Raw genomic sequence first — 15,081 nt, 5'->3', positions numbered from 1 at the left:
ATTTTCATCTAGTGCAAGGTCTCCTTTTACAGGATAGGCATCAGCAGAGCTCCTAACGTATCAAGCATTAACTGATTCAGGTACTCTGAAGAAACATGAGTGGGTGGGTTGGGGGGTGTGTGTGTGATATTTGAGCCTGTCACCTTTACCCCAGCCTTCTTCCAAAGCACCCTGAAATCACATTATCACAAGACAGTGTCACAGAAACCCAAACAAAAATGCAGAGTATTTATGTGGCATTCCAGTCTATTCACTGCCATAGAATTCAAGCAGTGGGTTGCAGAAGAGAAGGAAAACAGGTTAAAAGGGGATGGTTTTCTAGATCAGTTAATACAGGCAACAAGGCAAGAAACCCTACATAAATAAATCAAGCCAAAGAAGGAGGAGGGAAGGAGTTTATCTAGATTTTTATTAACAGTGTTTCAAGAGACAATAGAAGAGAAGGGAGGGGAAAAAAAGGCAGACACCACAGCAACAGTTTTTAAAATTGTACAAAGATAATAACATACAGAATATCCGGTTCCATAGTTACAGTCAGTACAGGCTGTGTAGGGAAAGGGGGAATTAAAAAACGTGTTACAAAGTTGCACTGAAAGCAGGCAAGTGAAGGAGGTTAATAGGTTATAGCGTATTTACAGCAAGTGTCAGCCCCTGGTACAGCAGCCCAGCCATTCAGTGTGTAACAGAGCCGTATTAATCAACCACACTTAGCAGCTTTGACTTAGCTGAAGAACTTCTTTCTCTCTCTGTGCTGTTTAGATAGGAAGGTATGGGAGCCTTAGCCAGGAAGAAGCTGGCTGGGCTTTCTCATCTCAAAGGCTTTCAGTCCAGGCTGCCAGCCTATGTAACCCTACAGGAAAAAAGTCTTACTCTATTTCTGGGATTCAGCAGCCCCAGGTCTCACGTAGAGGGCTCCCAGGATGGGGAATCCACACTAACATTCGTCTGCTGTTGGAGGGACGTGACGGATGGAAGTCAACCGAGACAGGTCTACAGATCCAGGGACAACCTGAAGACAACCACCCAGCCGCCCCCCGCGTGTCGCCTGTTGGAGCGCTAGGACGCACAAACTAAACGCGCTCCTTCGTGGCCTTCGCGGCGAGGAAGGTGCTAAGTGCCGAGATGTGTTTGGGGAGCAAACACTCCTACTCCAGCTAGCCTCTCTAGCCGTCTCAGCTGCTGCACTAGAAACACACACGGTCCTCCTCGTGCCTTGGAAACTATTTCGGCTCCTACCCCCACCTCTATCCCTCATTCCCTCCCCAGAACTACGCAGCTGCCCTATCTTGGCACTAACACAGTGCTGGGCATACAACTCCGAAGGGATGTACCCCAGCCCAAATTCCCTACAAGGCTGAGGAACCAGCAGGCAGACTGATATGAATCACATTCCTATGGAAACAGCACTCTGTATTTTGGAATCTCAAAAAAAAAAAAAAAAAAAAAAAAAAAAAGTTGTTTCTTCAGAACTCCCACCCTCCCTTCTCCTGCTCCGTCACTTCTTCCCCACACCCCCTTCTCCATAGAACAGCACGACACACTTTTACACACATGCGCGCTCACACAGATGTTTGTCATCAGCTAACCAATGGTTTAATATCACATTTAATCCGTTGATCCTGTTTTGTCTTTGGTTGAAAGCAATAATGCTCGGGCAGTGAGGAGAGAGAAGTGGGTTCAGGGACAGTCGAGCAGCACAGGAACAACACAGTAGTTTAGCAGTAGACAACAGCTGTGTTGTGGCCACTGGACAATAAGTTAATCAGTGCATTTCTTTACGAGGTCTTGTTTTGATCTTGCATAAATAATGGCCATTTTTGCTGGTCTGAGATGTTACTGATCTATCTTATGCTGATCACAGTCTTGTCAAATCTCTCTTTAAAGAGATAAACTCTTCCAATTCCAGGTTTTTCCTCTAGACTGCTCAAAGAAATTTCACATTGCAGAGACCATCTCAGAGACAACAATATTAAAATAACCTGAGGCTTCCCTGGATGACATGTGGAGAGGGAACACAGAGGGTATCATTTCAACCTGCCAGCAACCTGAACTCATCCCATTTGGAATCAGAGACATGTGGCAGACCCCAAAGATTCAAACCTAGACTACCTGTCCAGGCACTTAGTTACAGGGTTTGGGTCAAGTCAAACAAAAGCTAGGACAGGTATATAAATATTCACCCAGATCTCAAAAACTCAGAAGATGACAGAATCTGCATGGCTGAGGCAATGGTTTGGATCCATTTGTGTTTTGACGATGCCTGGCATGTTGCTTTCTAGACAAAGGCAAATCTCCTCATGTTAACTGTGGTTGCAACCAAGTTACTATCATATAGATAACATACGCACTCTTTGAAAAGAAAGGAAGAATGAAGAGAGAGTAGTTTTGGCATTAGATATTTCAAACAAGATTGTACAACACAAATGCAGCTGTATTTGAAGAAGGAAAAAAAGAAAAGTGTTCAATATCCAGTCTTCCCTGTAGCCTGGTTGGCCATTTACTTTGCTGAAAACAAATTTTCTGTACAATTTCCCCACTCTCCCCTCCAAACTTCTATGCACACACACATACAACCCAATCAAAAAAAAAAAAATCAAATAAACACAGAAAACATTGAGAAGTGCCTCCTTAGCATTTTTTTCCTGGAGAACTTTTTTGTTTTAGAAACTGCAGGATGTACTAAAGTGTTTGATTATATTTCAAACTAGAGGCATTTAATGCCTCATAATCTGTATAATGAAAATAGAAAAGGGGGGGGGGGAGAAAGGAAAATTGTGGGGGGGGGAAAGGCAGGTTTTGAAAAAGATTTCCTAACAATGCTACAAAAAAATCCTGACATTAAATACAGACAAACTGTATTGAATAAAAATTGCACTAGTCCTCTGGGCACATCAATAATAAATTAAATACTTAACAATTTCACTGATTAAAAAAGACAGCACAAAATCCATAACAAAAGAACATAAACCCCCCCAATACTGTATGTAGGAAAAGTGCACAAAGTTGCTTTATACATTGAATCTAAATAAAGTACCAATACATGTTAAATAGATAAATTGTCTTGCAAGACACTGCTTTTTGCATCAGTATTTACATATGCTTTAACTTCATGTACTTCAGCAGTGAGTCTGAGCTCCAATGGACCTAACTGTACATGATTTTTGTATTGTTCTCGTGAGCCACTAATGCTGACTGTGAAATAAAATGACCCAAAGTGGAAGCCATGTCTCCAGTTCTCACTGGCTTACAGAAAGGATCAGTCGTATTTCTAACTTCTCATAAAAAGCTGGAAAACCAATTGGGGTGTTTTAAGTTGCTGTACATGTAAAAAACATTGCTAGACAATGACCATGCTGAAATTCATTAACAGAGGAGAACCGTGGCAGTGGTGAAACATCTATTTCACTTTCAAGATCTTTGAAGTACCCTGAAGAATGCCAGCTTTGATTCAGTGTGGCATTTTTCTAGGAAAGCGCATAACTTGAGAGGACGTCAGCACTGACAAATGTCTAAATTGATGCAGATCAGTATAAAATGGGATAGGATTATCAAAGAGAATTCATTACAGAGAATCTCTCACTTCCTAACCCAGGAAGCAGAGCGAGTTCTTGGCTGTACTCAGCACTCTAAGTGCTGGTCTGGATGCCGCAGGCTGATCTGCATGATCTAACCATAAGCATAGCACAGTCCTGCTGAAGGCAGACACGTACTTAAGGGCTTTGCTGTATTGCTAGCAGGTTCAGCACCGCAACTCATTTCACTGGCCAACAGCACCCAACGCCATCCGAGCTCTGCACAGAGCAGTGAGGTCTGCAGGGCATGTCACGCAGGCGATTTATAAGACTACAGATTTGCTCCTGACCCTGCTCAGACCGACAGTAACGCTACCACCAGCTGCAGAGTAAGCAGGCTCAACTGATAAGGAAGGGGTGTCAAATGGGGCAGTGACACACAAGTGAAGGCACCGCCCTGCTCAGTGGGGAAGCCCGTTTAGGTTTAGGATGCCTTGGACCAGAAAGAAGACAATGTCCAATGCAAAGGACCGAAAGATGAAGCTCCACGAGAATGTAAAGCGGTAACCTTCTGTAATCCTGCACAAGAAACGCTGAGTGGGCAGTGATGCCAGCTATACCTTCACACAGGTATCAGGAAGAAAGATACTTAACCCAGGGCATACTAAACGCAAACTGAAGGAGACCATGTAGCAGCACTGCAGCAACAGCTATGCACAGTGCACATCTGCCTGCATTTGGTATCACTTACACAGGTGTATGCCTGGAATCAGCCCTCTTCATCCAGTGATACGACTCCAGAGTCACATGTGGGAGCTACAATCAGAGCACGGTCCCTACTCACAAAGAAATTGTCCTCTGAACTAAGGATTTATACACCCTAGCGTTCCTCTGAAACTGAATTGCAGCAATAATGGCATTTCATGCCACACTGCTTCATCCCACACGCGGTCCTGAATCAATCCTGAGGGTGCCACAGCTGAACAGAATACGAATACAGACCAAGTGATCTGCCCTCTGCCAACTGTTAAGGGCACATCCTACAGCTTCTACTCAGAGAAGAGTTCAGAAGGAGTATTGCCTGGTCAAAGACTACCGAATAGTTTCAGACCAGGCATTGAACAGCTAAGAAGGCCAAATGCAAGTCTGCACGGTGCACTCCCTCTCCAACCCATCAGCGTGCCGTGCATCAGCAGGTTCACGCGAGCCAGGAGTTACATAGCGCAGGTTCAGCGGCAGCATGCTGTGTGCAGAGCACCGGCCTCCTGGGACAGAAAAAGTGGAGCGATGGAGAAAATGCCGTGAAAGGCATTGCCAGTGATAAAAAGGCTGATGGGGCCAAGCTCATTAATTTTTATTTTCCAAGATTGGTGGAAGGAGATTGTTTGTTATTTAGGGAACCACCAAAGGCCCTGGGATCAGATTTTGCACTGCCATTGATCTGCAGCAGTTTCAGCACAGTCACTAGGACCATTTCAGATTCACAACAGACAATTGGGACTGAGATCAGAACTCAGCACTTGGTACTGTGCATCCCAAATCTCCAAAGGGAGCAAGAATGAGAAAGCGACAAAACAAAGATGGACTTCAAGACTGCACAGACAGAATACTGTGGTCTGGCTGCAGCAAAACTTGGGACAGCACTTTCCTAAGGAAGCAGGGACTCTCCTTTGAACTGAGAGGACACCCTACTAGAGAGTAAGTGGAGTTTCTTTATTGTTCCACTTTTAGATGCGTGGGTGGACACTGCTGCTGGTTCAGTCTCTGAGGGCAGTATCTTGGGTGAAGAGCTGGATCACTGTTGCTCCAGTATCTGAGGACACAATTACGTCAATAGAAACAAACCTGCAAAGGTTTAATCCACTAAGGGCTGCAGCATGACAGCAGCCAGTATACAAAAAAAAGTAGTCAACCGTGTATTGGATGAAAAACAGTATGATTGTGTATCACTGCTGATGTAATGCAGGAGGATGGGGAATTCTGCCTGGTATTCTTGTGTTCCTTGCGAGATCTTGATCCGCTCAAGATCCCAGCATTATCCATAAGGCACTATGGCCCAACCCCAGAGCCAGCAGCCTAGGTGCCCAGGCAGGCTAAATACCAGTTGTGGACTACCACCCACGAGTCCTGAAAAAAACTCTAACATCAATTGCAGCTGAGGGCATTCTGAAGAGGCTTTTACAGGTGCACACCTCAGCTTGGCATCCAAACTCACAGCCGGAGGATAATCTGCCAGTGGTACACGTGCTCTGTAAGCCCTCCTGAGACGGGATTACATGGCTGCAGCATCTCTGCAGAGCTACTGTAGCATGATCCCTATAATACAGACCATAAACATAGCAAAGTGCTCTAAGTAGAAACAAATTCCCCCACTCCAGCAAAGAATACTACAAGAAAAAGGAAAGAAACAAAAAGAAGATTCTGCCAGTCATTGGAACTGGGGAACTCAAAAGCCCCTGGGCCAGCTGCTGAGATGCCCTACTCACATGCTTCAGCATGCGGGGGGAGAGCACAGAGGGATACACATGCAAGTCGAAGTCTCCTTCACAGAGATGCTAAGTCAGAAATCTGAAGTGACCAGGAAACAAACTGAACCAAAGTCAAAATTGCATCGTGCAGCCAGCCATTTAGGCAGTGGGAGTTGGATGTGGCTTTTCTTCCCTGACACAAAGCCCATCGCCAGCGACAAGCTTCTCCCAGCCTCAAAGAATTAGCACTGCTGCTTCCATAACACCATGCAGATTGCATCTTGGGCCTGGAAGCAGGCGAGCTATGGCTTTGACCAGCTAACCACCAAGGGCGAAAAAAGGGGAGCATGGCTGGTATAGTCCTGAGAGCAATTAGGGTGAGTAGCCGTCGCTCTCAATTCTACCCCTTCCGTTGTGCCTTCTGGAGCAAAATATCTCTGCCCCACAAAACAGCCTGTTCCTGACTTAAGAGGTCATCTTTTAGTTTTCTAAACTGGCCCCAGCAGCTCCCAGTCGCTGCAGCAGTCCCATGAGAGAGCAGGCTGCTGGTCACGCTGCCAGGACAGAGGGCTCCATGTCAGAATCCCTTCCAAACAAACTGTTCAGACGAGAACTCAGTGCATGGTAACTACACTGAAGCAGAGACAGGTTCGTCTGATCGTATTGTTGGTGGGTTTCTCCTGGTGATAGAGGGTTTCCTTTTCTTCTCTTTCTTTTCTTTTTTTTTTTTTTTTTTTTTTTTTTTTTTTAATGCTAAACTCGTCTCCCATACTTCTCACACACTCAAGTCCACACGCCATGGTCTGTGGTTATGCCCTAGGAGTCTCCTACACAAAATCAACCATCCAGTAGTCAAGCATGAGAACTTAACGCTAACAGGAAAGACCCCTTTTCCTTCCTGTGTGCATCTCAACCTATATGTGCAGGCATCAAAAACAGACCAATCTGCAAGAAACACCAATATACCAAGGATGGGGCTCTCAGGGCTTCTAGAAATTCAGCCCAACTTCAAGACAGCAAAGGGGAGGTGGGGGAGTTGTCACTAACACTCATCTATATTAAGGCTGATGAACTCCTGTATACACTTTCTGTACTGCAGCTCGGTAGGGCTGTTGCTGGGATATTGACCTGGTTGTCCAAAGGGGCCCTCTGCTTCTCGCATCTCCTCATTCATTCGAGCCAGACGCAGCCTAGAGTGAAACAGAGAAAGCACAAGGGAGAGAGGTTTGGTTATTCCTTCCCTGATGGCTATTTACAGGCAATGTTCCTGTACACGTGCACTGGAAAGTCCTGGTCGCACTTACAAGGTAACTATGTCCGCATTGGCTGCCTGGACAGCAATACTGAGCGGGTCCTGCCCGTCACCATCCACCGCATGCTGATTTGCCCCTCGCTTGAGGAACAAGCAGACCTGACTGCAGAAGGGAAAGAAAAGACCGTCAGAACAGAAATTCCAGCTCCCCCCCCGCTCCACTGAAGTGGGCAGAGGGCACTGTCCTTCCATAGGCAGGCACAGCTTCACTTCTATTGGTCTAAATCAGGAAACGCTGCAGTGGCATGGAGAAAGGAACGGGCGTAAAGGGGCCCGATTACACCCTATCTATCATCATGGGGGCAATTATCCTTAAGACAATCACGCTGTTGACGTGATATAAAAAGGCATGCTTTGCAAATAACCAATTAACCAAAACCCAGCTCCTTGCCCACCTCACCCCCATTACTCTGTGTTAACGCTGAATCTCAATCCAAGGGTGATGGAGCATGTCACCGTGATGTGCAAAGAACTTACCCAGTATGCCCTAGGTATGTGGCATGATGCAAGGGAGCTCGGCCTCGGCTATCTCTTTGGTTAACATCTGCCCCGTTCTGCAGCAGGAATTCACAGGCTATCAAGGAACCCTGGCAAGGTAAAAGGGAATTTCTAAATAAATTCAGCCAGCGGTACTGAGAGGATGCATGAGCACGTACCAGGCTGTAAGCTGCCCGTTGTCAGTGCGCTCTGAACTACGGTCAAGACCTCACATTCCCAAATGTGGCCTCCCAGCCACTAGCACAACGTACCCCAATCACAGCTTGAATCAGAGGAGTTTTGTTTTCATCTTCATCATTCACCCAGTTGATCTCAGCACCATGTGCGAGTGCTTCTGCCATGAGAGGCAGGTTTCGGGCTTGTGCTGCCTTGTAGATCAACAAGCCAGGATGCAGCTCCCTCAGGTCCTCCAAATCTGATGCTTCCTGTTCAATCTCTGCTTCACCGCTTGACTCCTCTGACACCTCGCACTCTAAGAGGCAGAAAAGGATGGAGAGAGATGACCCAAAAGCTTTGCATTTCCAGTTTCATATGTTCCCTGTTGTTCTTGGCACCAGACGGTCCTGACCATCCATCCGGCCTTAGCACTAGCCACCTCCCCACGCTTCCACCAACAGCCCGTGCTACCCACCTTCCTCTGTCACGCTGTCCACCACAGAGCCAAACACCAGGATATCAGTGCTGCCATCCGTGCTTCCTCCAAGTCCACTGTCACTGCTCAGACCTGCAGGGCCAACAGAAGACAAACCAAGCCCATTTTAATACACAGGCAGTCCAGTACCAGGCACAGCTGAGACCACAGGGGAAAAGGGCTGCGCAGAATGTCACACACACATTGCACCGGGCACTGCTGGCAAGGGAGATGGGGATTGCTATCCCATTTAGCCCCACTCAATAAAACTGCCCAAGGAAAAATTGCAAAGCCTTATGGTGTCCATGTCCCCACGCTGCCCTTCATGCAGGGATGCTCCAACATTGCCATGGCACTTTGGACTGTTGAGGACAGCCCTTGCTGCAATCCATGAGGGACGCCGTGACGTAGACTGGAGCAGAGCAGCAGCAGAGACAGCTTTGCAGCAGGATATGCAGTGTCATAAGCAAATAAAGACACACCTCTGCTTTTACCACTAATAATCTCATTTTCCGCTCTATCCGTGCTCTCCCCAGAGCTTTTCATTTGGCACTGAGGCACTTGCCAATGCATGGCTCTTGTGACAGATTATTGACCGTGACTGGACCAAATAATATCAACAGTGTGTATCTCAAGCCAAACTCTTAAAAGCATTGTCCATTGGCTCATTCATCTTCACAGACATCCCTTCCCTTTCCTCACAGTGCTTCCCACCATCCCTGTTAGCTGGTGAATGTTACAAGGCAGCTGACTACATACAAGAATTGGAGTCATGAAGAGATGAAGCGACTTGTCCAAGGACACGCAATGTGTCAGTGGCAGAGGAACTCTGTACCTTTTCCAGCTTGCACCCGAAAGTAGTCAAGAAAGTGACAGAAAGGAAGGAAGAAGCACATGCAGGAATTGCCCCTACGGGAACAGGGATGGCACATCACCTTTGTCCTGAGGGATGCCCGGTCCCCTTGGGAACTCTGGCTGGATTCAGCTTCTTGCTGCTTTTAACTTCCCAATGACTGTAAGGGCTGGGGGTGTCTGTCCTCCCAGAACTCAAGAGGTTAAGTCCCCATGATCTACCCCAAGACCTACCCTCAAACCACTGATTAGAAAGAAAAACAAGCCAGGTTGTAGCTAACAAAATGTTTCTAAAATATGAACTGAGTGGTCTTTGCAAAGAGTAATAGCAGGAAAGCCTGCAAGAACTAAAGATCTGAGCCTTCAAAACCACAGCAGAACAAGACACCTTAACCTTAAAGGCTGTTTCTTGAAATCTTCCAAGCAGCTACAGCTAGGCCTCATATAGAGAACACTCTCTAAATCAGTGGTCCTGAAATCATGGCTCACAAGTAATGTTCAACAGCCAAAGGAGATAATGAAGCTACAACAGAAAAGATTTAAAGTGGCACATATCATGCATAACTTTTTTTGGATTTGCTGTCAGAAAAATCATTGCTGTTTTTTGTAGAAAGCAAACACACTGCTTGGTGAGACTGTGCTCTCCATTATGTCAGTACAAGTAAAGAGTGACTCCAGTGAGGCCACTCTAGATTTACATCAAAGCAAGAAGGAGGATCTGGCTCATATCACATCAATATTAATAAGTCAAATTCCCAGTTCTGTTCCCACTGAATCAGTGATAAAATTCCTATTTTCTTCTAGAGGAGCAAGATAAGGCTGTTGAGCAACTCTGAAGTCCTTCATCTCCCAAGTATCGTTTTCATTGACTAATAACACTAAATTCCTTGAAACTGGAACAGCCCTTAAAGCACTGATTCAGAGAAGCACTAAAGCATCTTCTTCATTGATTTCAAAAGATAACATGTATTTGTAGGAAAGCCTGTGATCTTCTGCTGTGCTGACTCAGGACCATAAATATTTCTCTTAAGTTCATACAATAACAAGCAACTGAGCTAGTAAGTTTTAAAAAGTTACCACTCCTCAGCTAAATATGATAATGGACCACATGACTAGTCTGTGACAGGCACTGGGCATTTGAAATAAACACTTCTTACTCCCTATTTGCCATGAGATCCCACCTGTACAGGATCCTTTATCTCATCTGAGGGAGAGTTGTTCCTTTAAGATGTAGTAACTTGACTGCTGGAAACCCTAGGAAGCTTTTTGCCTTTCGAAAGCCTGCCGGCCTGTCCTCCCACAAGGGACTGGTAATGCATGGGTTCCAATCATTTGGCTGAAAGAAAATACATGACTGCCTCTGAAGCTTGGTTTGGAACAAGTAAAATTTGGGTGTCTCTTTTGCTGCTAGCTGCCAGAGCGTCACCTTACCTCCGTCCAGGAGGAACGGCGTACCGCTCCCACCGGGACCAATGCCACTGCCACTCCATGGGCCACCTGTTAGCGGATGCTGCATAGAGATGTGGCTGGCACCTAGAGGAAGGTGGACGGAATATGAGGGGAGTTCATTGTCACAAACACAAAAAGAAAAATTGTCCGCAGTAAGACTTGCTAAAAAAAGGAAAAAAATTAAAAGCCAAAACTAAAACCAGAAAAAAAGCCAATGGAATGCATGGTCTGGGAGTAAGAGATATTGGGGAAAAAACCCCATCGACCAGAATGCAAACACCAGGGACTGACTGGATAGGATATTAAAATAATAAGTGCAATCAAAGAGCAATGGGTTGGAGTTTGTGCAACTAACTCCCCATCACTCTTCTGAAACGTTTACCCTCTCTCCAGTGAGGCCAATACCTTGCCTTAGGTCTGGTACAATGCACATGCCCTAGAAGAGCTGGGAGGTAAAGCGTGCCAGGAGCAGAGACACTTTCTTTCTTTGTACTTACTGCGTGGGCCGGAGCCAGCACCAGTGTCAAAGTAGGAGAAGAGCGAGTCCAGCTCATCAGGGCAGAAAAGGGAATCTCGACGGAACTTCCTCTCCAGTGTAGCTGCTATTTTACACAGAGAGATTTTGAAATACATAGTTAATCACATGCAGATGAACAAATGAGACACAGTTCTACAGCCGTATTTACACAGACTGAGCTTGCATCTCCAGTGCACCCCGGATGCGTACGGTGCCATACTCATGCCCACATACACCACCAAAATATAACAAAGAGCTGACCATATGTGGTGATACACTGCAGACCAAGTCATCCCCGAGCATTTTGAGCAGCCAGAACCCTTCATAAGCATGGCCTCTCTTACAGACCAGGCAGGTAAAAATAAAAGGATTTGAAACTTATTAAAAAGCAGGAAGCTGGAATACAAAAGAAAATGCACAAAGCAAGCTTAGAAGTTGCTGGATCGCCCTAGCGTAATGATCTCCTCCTTTAGCCACAAGAACCTCCTTAAACAGAAGGAAAACGTTAGGAAATGGCTTTAAAGACCTGTGTCAACACAGTTTGTGCAACAGCAGTTTTGCTTATACCTCTGGCAGGTTTGCAAGTCCTAGAGAAAGACAGGGCCACACATGTTATTAGGGCAGTTGTGTACACGCCTACAAAGAGCGGTGGGCAGGCCAGCACAGCTCTGCATGGGGAGCGGGGCAAGGGAGGTTCCCACCTGATGACAACATGGCTGGTGATGCATTGCCTGCTTCATGGCGGTACTTTCTACGAGCTGTGGGTGCTTTCGTGGTGCTGTTGTGTCTCTGGCACTTCTTCACACACCAGCGTCGAGGTTTCCGCTCATTCTCTGTTAGAGTCTCCCCACTTGGCAGCTTCTTCAGGAATTTCTTCTCCACATACTTCACCTTGATCCAGGCTTCCTTGTCCTGCCTAAGAGAAGAACAGCGTAAAGCTGTGCACAGGCTCATGTGATTTGCCTAAAGCAAACAGCCACAAGGGGCTGCTCTGCCTCATTTTATCAACCCGGCTTGGAGTCCTAAAAATCATTGAGGCCTGTATTAAGAAGGGACAGTTTCTCAAACCTAAAAATACCTCCCATTTCAAAGCAAAACTAAGAAGTGCGGGGTGTAGCTGAGAGTGGAATGAGATGTTCGGCCCTAGGCAATACCATGTGCTTCAGTTACGTGTATTTGAAAGGTCTCAGAGCAGGTGTAAACCCAGCAAGCCCTGGTTCCCAAGCATGTTTCACCAGTTTGCTGGCTGGTAATGCCCCACTGACCTTTCTGAGAGTCAAGCTCAGGCTAGCTACAGAGGGAGTGTGTTGAGGTAGGTGTACCTGAGGTGGTTTGGGCCCTCAGTGAAGGGCCAGTCACACTCTTAATCTGACTTTCCAGACAGCTTAGGGTACTGGGTTTGCTATGTGAATGGATAGGTTAGGTTTCTACAGGACTGAGAGGACCAGCGTGTGCACTCAGACTCACCTGGAGCTCCCTGCTGTGGGTTTCTTAAGTCCCAACTCTTCACACTGTGCCTCATAAATCTGATTCATGGTACTGTTCCCCAGCTCACACATCAGCTGCAATACAACAGGGAACGAATGAAATCTTCAGGTGAGGAGCTACCTTCCCTCTAGTCTAGCCTGCCACCACTTAAGACTCCCTCCACGTCCACCATTTGTCTATCTCTTGCTGTTAAAAGCCAACACTCACTTTCAGTAACTCTGGCTCCCAGGAATCCAGTGTGAGAGATCGGACCTTGGAGCAGTGAACACCCAGACTCCTATTTAAACAAAAGGAAGAAAAGTGAAATGGTTACATGCCTCAAACCAGAACTTCTCATGCATCATAAAATGAACAAGATCAATCCAGTTCTTATGTATTTATCTATACACACGTAGCTATAGCAGAGCGGTATATGCATACACAGATGTACCTGCATACACAGGTACCGCAGCAAGCAATTACTTTTGAACCTATCTGTACAAACATTATAGTCAATTGTAATTCAGGCTCCACCATTTCTTCCAGGAGCTTGCAATCCATCCCTGGCTGGCAGCACAGAGCACACAGGCACGCAGTACCTGTGGATACCAGAGCACTCAATGCACAGCAGAATGCCCAAGTTGATACTGGCCCAGCGAGGATCCGGCTGACCACAGTCACAGCACTGGTCATTCCCAGGTATGCTCTGCACTCTCTGCAAGATGGTCTCTCCTTTCACACTGCGCTCCCGGGAGTCGGTAGCAGAATCAATGCTGCTAGTCGATGGGGAAGCAGTCCGGTCCAGTCTCTGCAGGGAAAAAAGGGTTCTAGGATTCTGCAAAGCACCGTGGAACAAACCAGAGCTTTGCATAGCAGAGGCACTGATAGGAAGCGCTACCTGAAGAAGAATAAACTAGGGCTAGTCCAAGAAGGGAACGGGTAAAGCCTCGTTAATCTCTGTTAATTGCCACAAGACGGCGCTGCACCCCATCCCTGCTCTGGGAGTGCAGGCAGCATGCAGACCATTGTCTGACAAACTACTTGCTGTGGTGGTACTTTGCTTGCACTTGTCCCAACTAGGGAGCAAGCTCTTCCCAGGGCAACATAATTCCTAGGGGAACATCAATCCAGAGTGATGGCAAGAAAGTGAAGATGTCAGAACAACACTGATTTAAAACCTTGCCTTTCCCCCAGCCCAGCTTTATAAGTGTGGCTTTGGTTGGTGAACAACTGTTGCCTTTGAGTTAGCACTGGCCTCAGCTCCCTCCCTTGAGGGCAGAAGAGTATTTTCAAATGGTCCACCCACAAACACTGGACCTGCCACAGCCCAAAAGCCCACTCTCAGGGCTCTGAGACACAGTTATGGATCCTTCATGACCCCCTCACTCACTTCAATATAGTAGCTGTCAGGACTCTCCCGGTATGCAGAAGCAATGCTAGCTTGAACAGCCTGAATCCAGGCCTGACGCAGCTTCTCTGAGTCAGCCTGCAGCATGCAGCTCCTGTGAAGGAAGGAAATGAGTTGGAAAGAGCAAAGGGACAGGGTGCACGTTTTGGTCAAAATTGTTCTACTTCATCCTCAGCACAGACATTCCAATGGGGGCAGCACCTTGATTTGACAGGCAAAGGGGCAAAAATTAATCCTACAAGCTTGTACTGTCAAAGGTGTTCCCGCTTCAAAAACTCCAGGCAGGTCTGCTAGCTGTTTTGAAAAGCTGACCATTGCCAGTTTCACTGTCTATATGCATATTAGGTACATGTGGTCTAGATCTGGCTTATGCTGATGTCTGACGAACTTCATAGGGACTTGAGTACAGGCAAGGGTATCTCCCAGTCAACGTTTAATAGCCCAGGGCAGCATCTGCTCAAATCTAATCTCTTGCAGTTCTGCGCACAGTCCAGCTAGCTACCATGACGATGGCCTAGGGAAGCCACCAAACTTACTTGGTAGGTGAGACGACCTCAAAGCAAAACCTCCTCTCTATATCTTCACACGGCTTGACAGTACAGAGCCGCAGGTCTTCCACCACTACCGTGAGGACATCCTGAAAGAGTGAGAACAGGTGGCTTTGTTGGCTCCCTGAATCTGTGTCGTAACCAGGCCTCTCAGAAAACTGCTTCCCAAACCCTGCGGGTTAGCATAAGCTGAGCCCAGAAAGAGCAGAGCCAGCCTACCACCAGATAACTCTAGGGCAATAGGAAGGGGTTATACAGAATCAAAGCATAGGACAACATGCACATGAAGTGACAGGCTTACTGGGGACTTCACCAACTTCCTCTGCTGAACAGGAATGTTTAGATCACCACAAACACCATCTGCTGCCACTTAGTACTCAGTACAGTCTAACTTGGGAGCACAATAATGCCTGAATGGG

At 46.6% G+C, this 15,081-nt stretch overlaps 1 protein-coding gene across 5 annotated transcripts in view; it reads right to left on the bottom strand.

The window, feature by feature from the left end:
* Nucleotides 1-392: 392 nt before the first annotated feature.
* ACAP3 (ArfGAP with coiled-coil, ankyrin repeat and PH domains 3) overlaps nucleotides 393-15,081 on the bottom strand; it is a 96,046-nt gene continuing 81,357 nt past the window's right edge. The window contains exons 13-25 of one of the 5 annotated variants that reach the window (XM_030017343.2): nucleotides 14,651-14,751; nucleotides 14,097-14,208; nucleotides 13,306-13,514; nucleotides 12,935-13,004; nucleotides 12,707-12,801; nucleotides 11,941-12,155; nucleotides 11,220-11,324; nucleotides 10,705-10,806; nucleotides 8,422-8,514; nucleotides 8,042-8,262; nucleotides 7,770-7,879; nucleotides 7,285-7,395; nucleotides 393-7,170 (exon numbers count right to left, since the gene is read on the bottom strand). In XM_030017343.2, coding sequence (XP_029873203.1) covers nucleotides 7,023-7,170; nucleotides 7,285-7,395; nucleotides 7,770-7,879; nucleotides 8,042-8,262; nucleotides 8,422-8,514; nucleotides 10,705-10,806; nucleotides 11,220-11,324; nucleotides 11,941-12,155; nucleotides 12,707-12,801; nucleotides 12,935-13,004; nucleotides 13,306-13,514; nucleotides 14,097-14,208; nucleotides 14,651-14,751 — 1,692 coding nt within the window. In that variant the 3' untranslated portion in view covers nucleotides 393-7,022. Of the gene's footprint in view, nucleotides 7,171-7,284; nucleotides 7,396-7,769; nucleotides 7,880-8,041; nucleotides 8,263-8,421; nucleotides 8,527-10,704; nucleotides 10,807-11,219; nucleotides 11,325-11,940; nucleotides 12,156-12,706; nucleotides 12,802-12,934; nucleotides 13,005-13,305; nucleotides 13,515-14,096; nucleotides 14,209-14,650; nucleotides 14,752-15,081 lie in introns of all 5 variants that reach the window. The other 4 variants (XM_030017344.2, XM_030017345.2, XM_030017346.2 and 1 more) reach the window with 4 other exon arrangements.

This window comes from Aquila chrysaetos, chromosome 6, assembly GCF_900496995.4.
Source record: "Aquila chrysaetos chrysaetos chromosome 6, bAquChr1.4, whole genome shotgun sequence".
Lineage (NCBI taxonomy): Eukaryota > Metazoa > Chordata > Aves > Accipitriformes > Accipitridae > Aquila > Aquila chrysaetos.
Note: the sequence above shows the minus strand (reverse complement) of the source record. Positions and strands in the feature narration are given on the sequence as shown.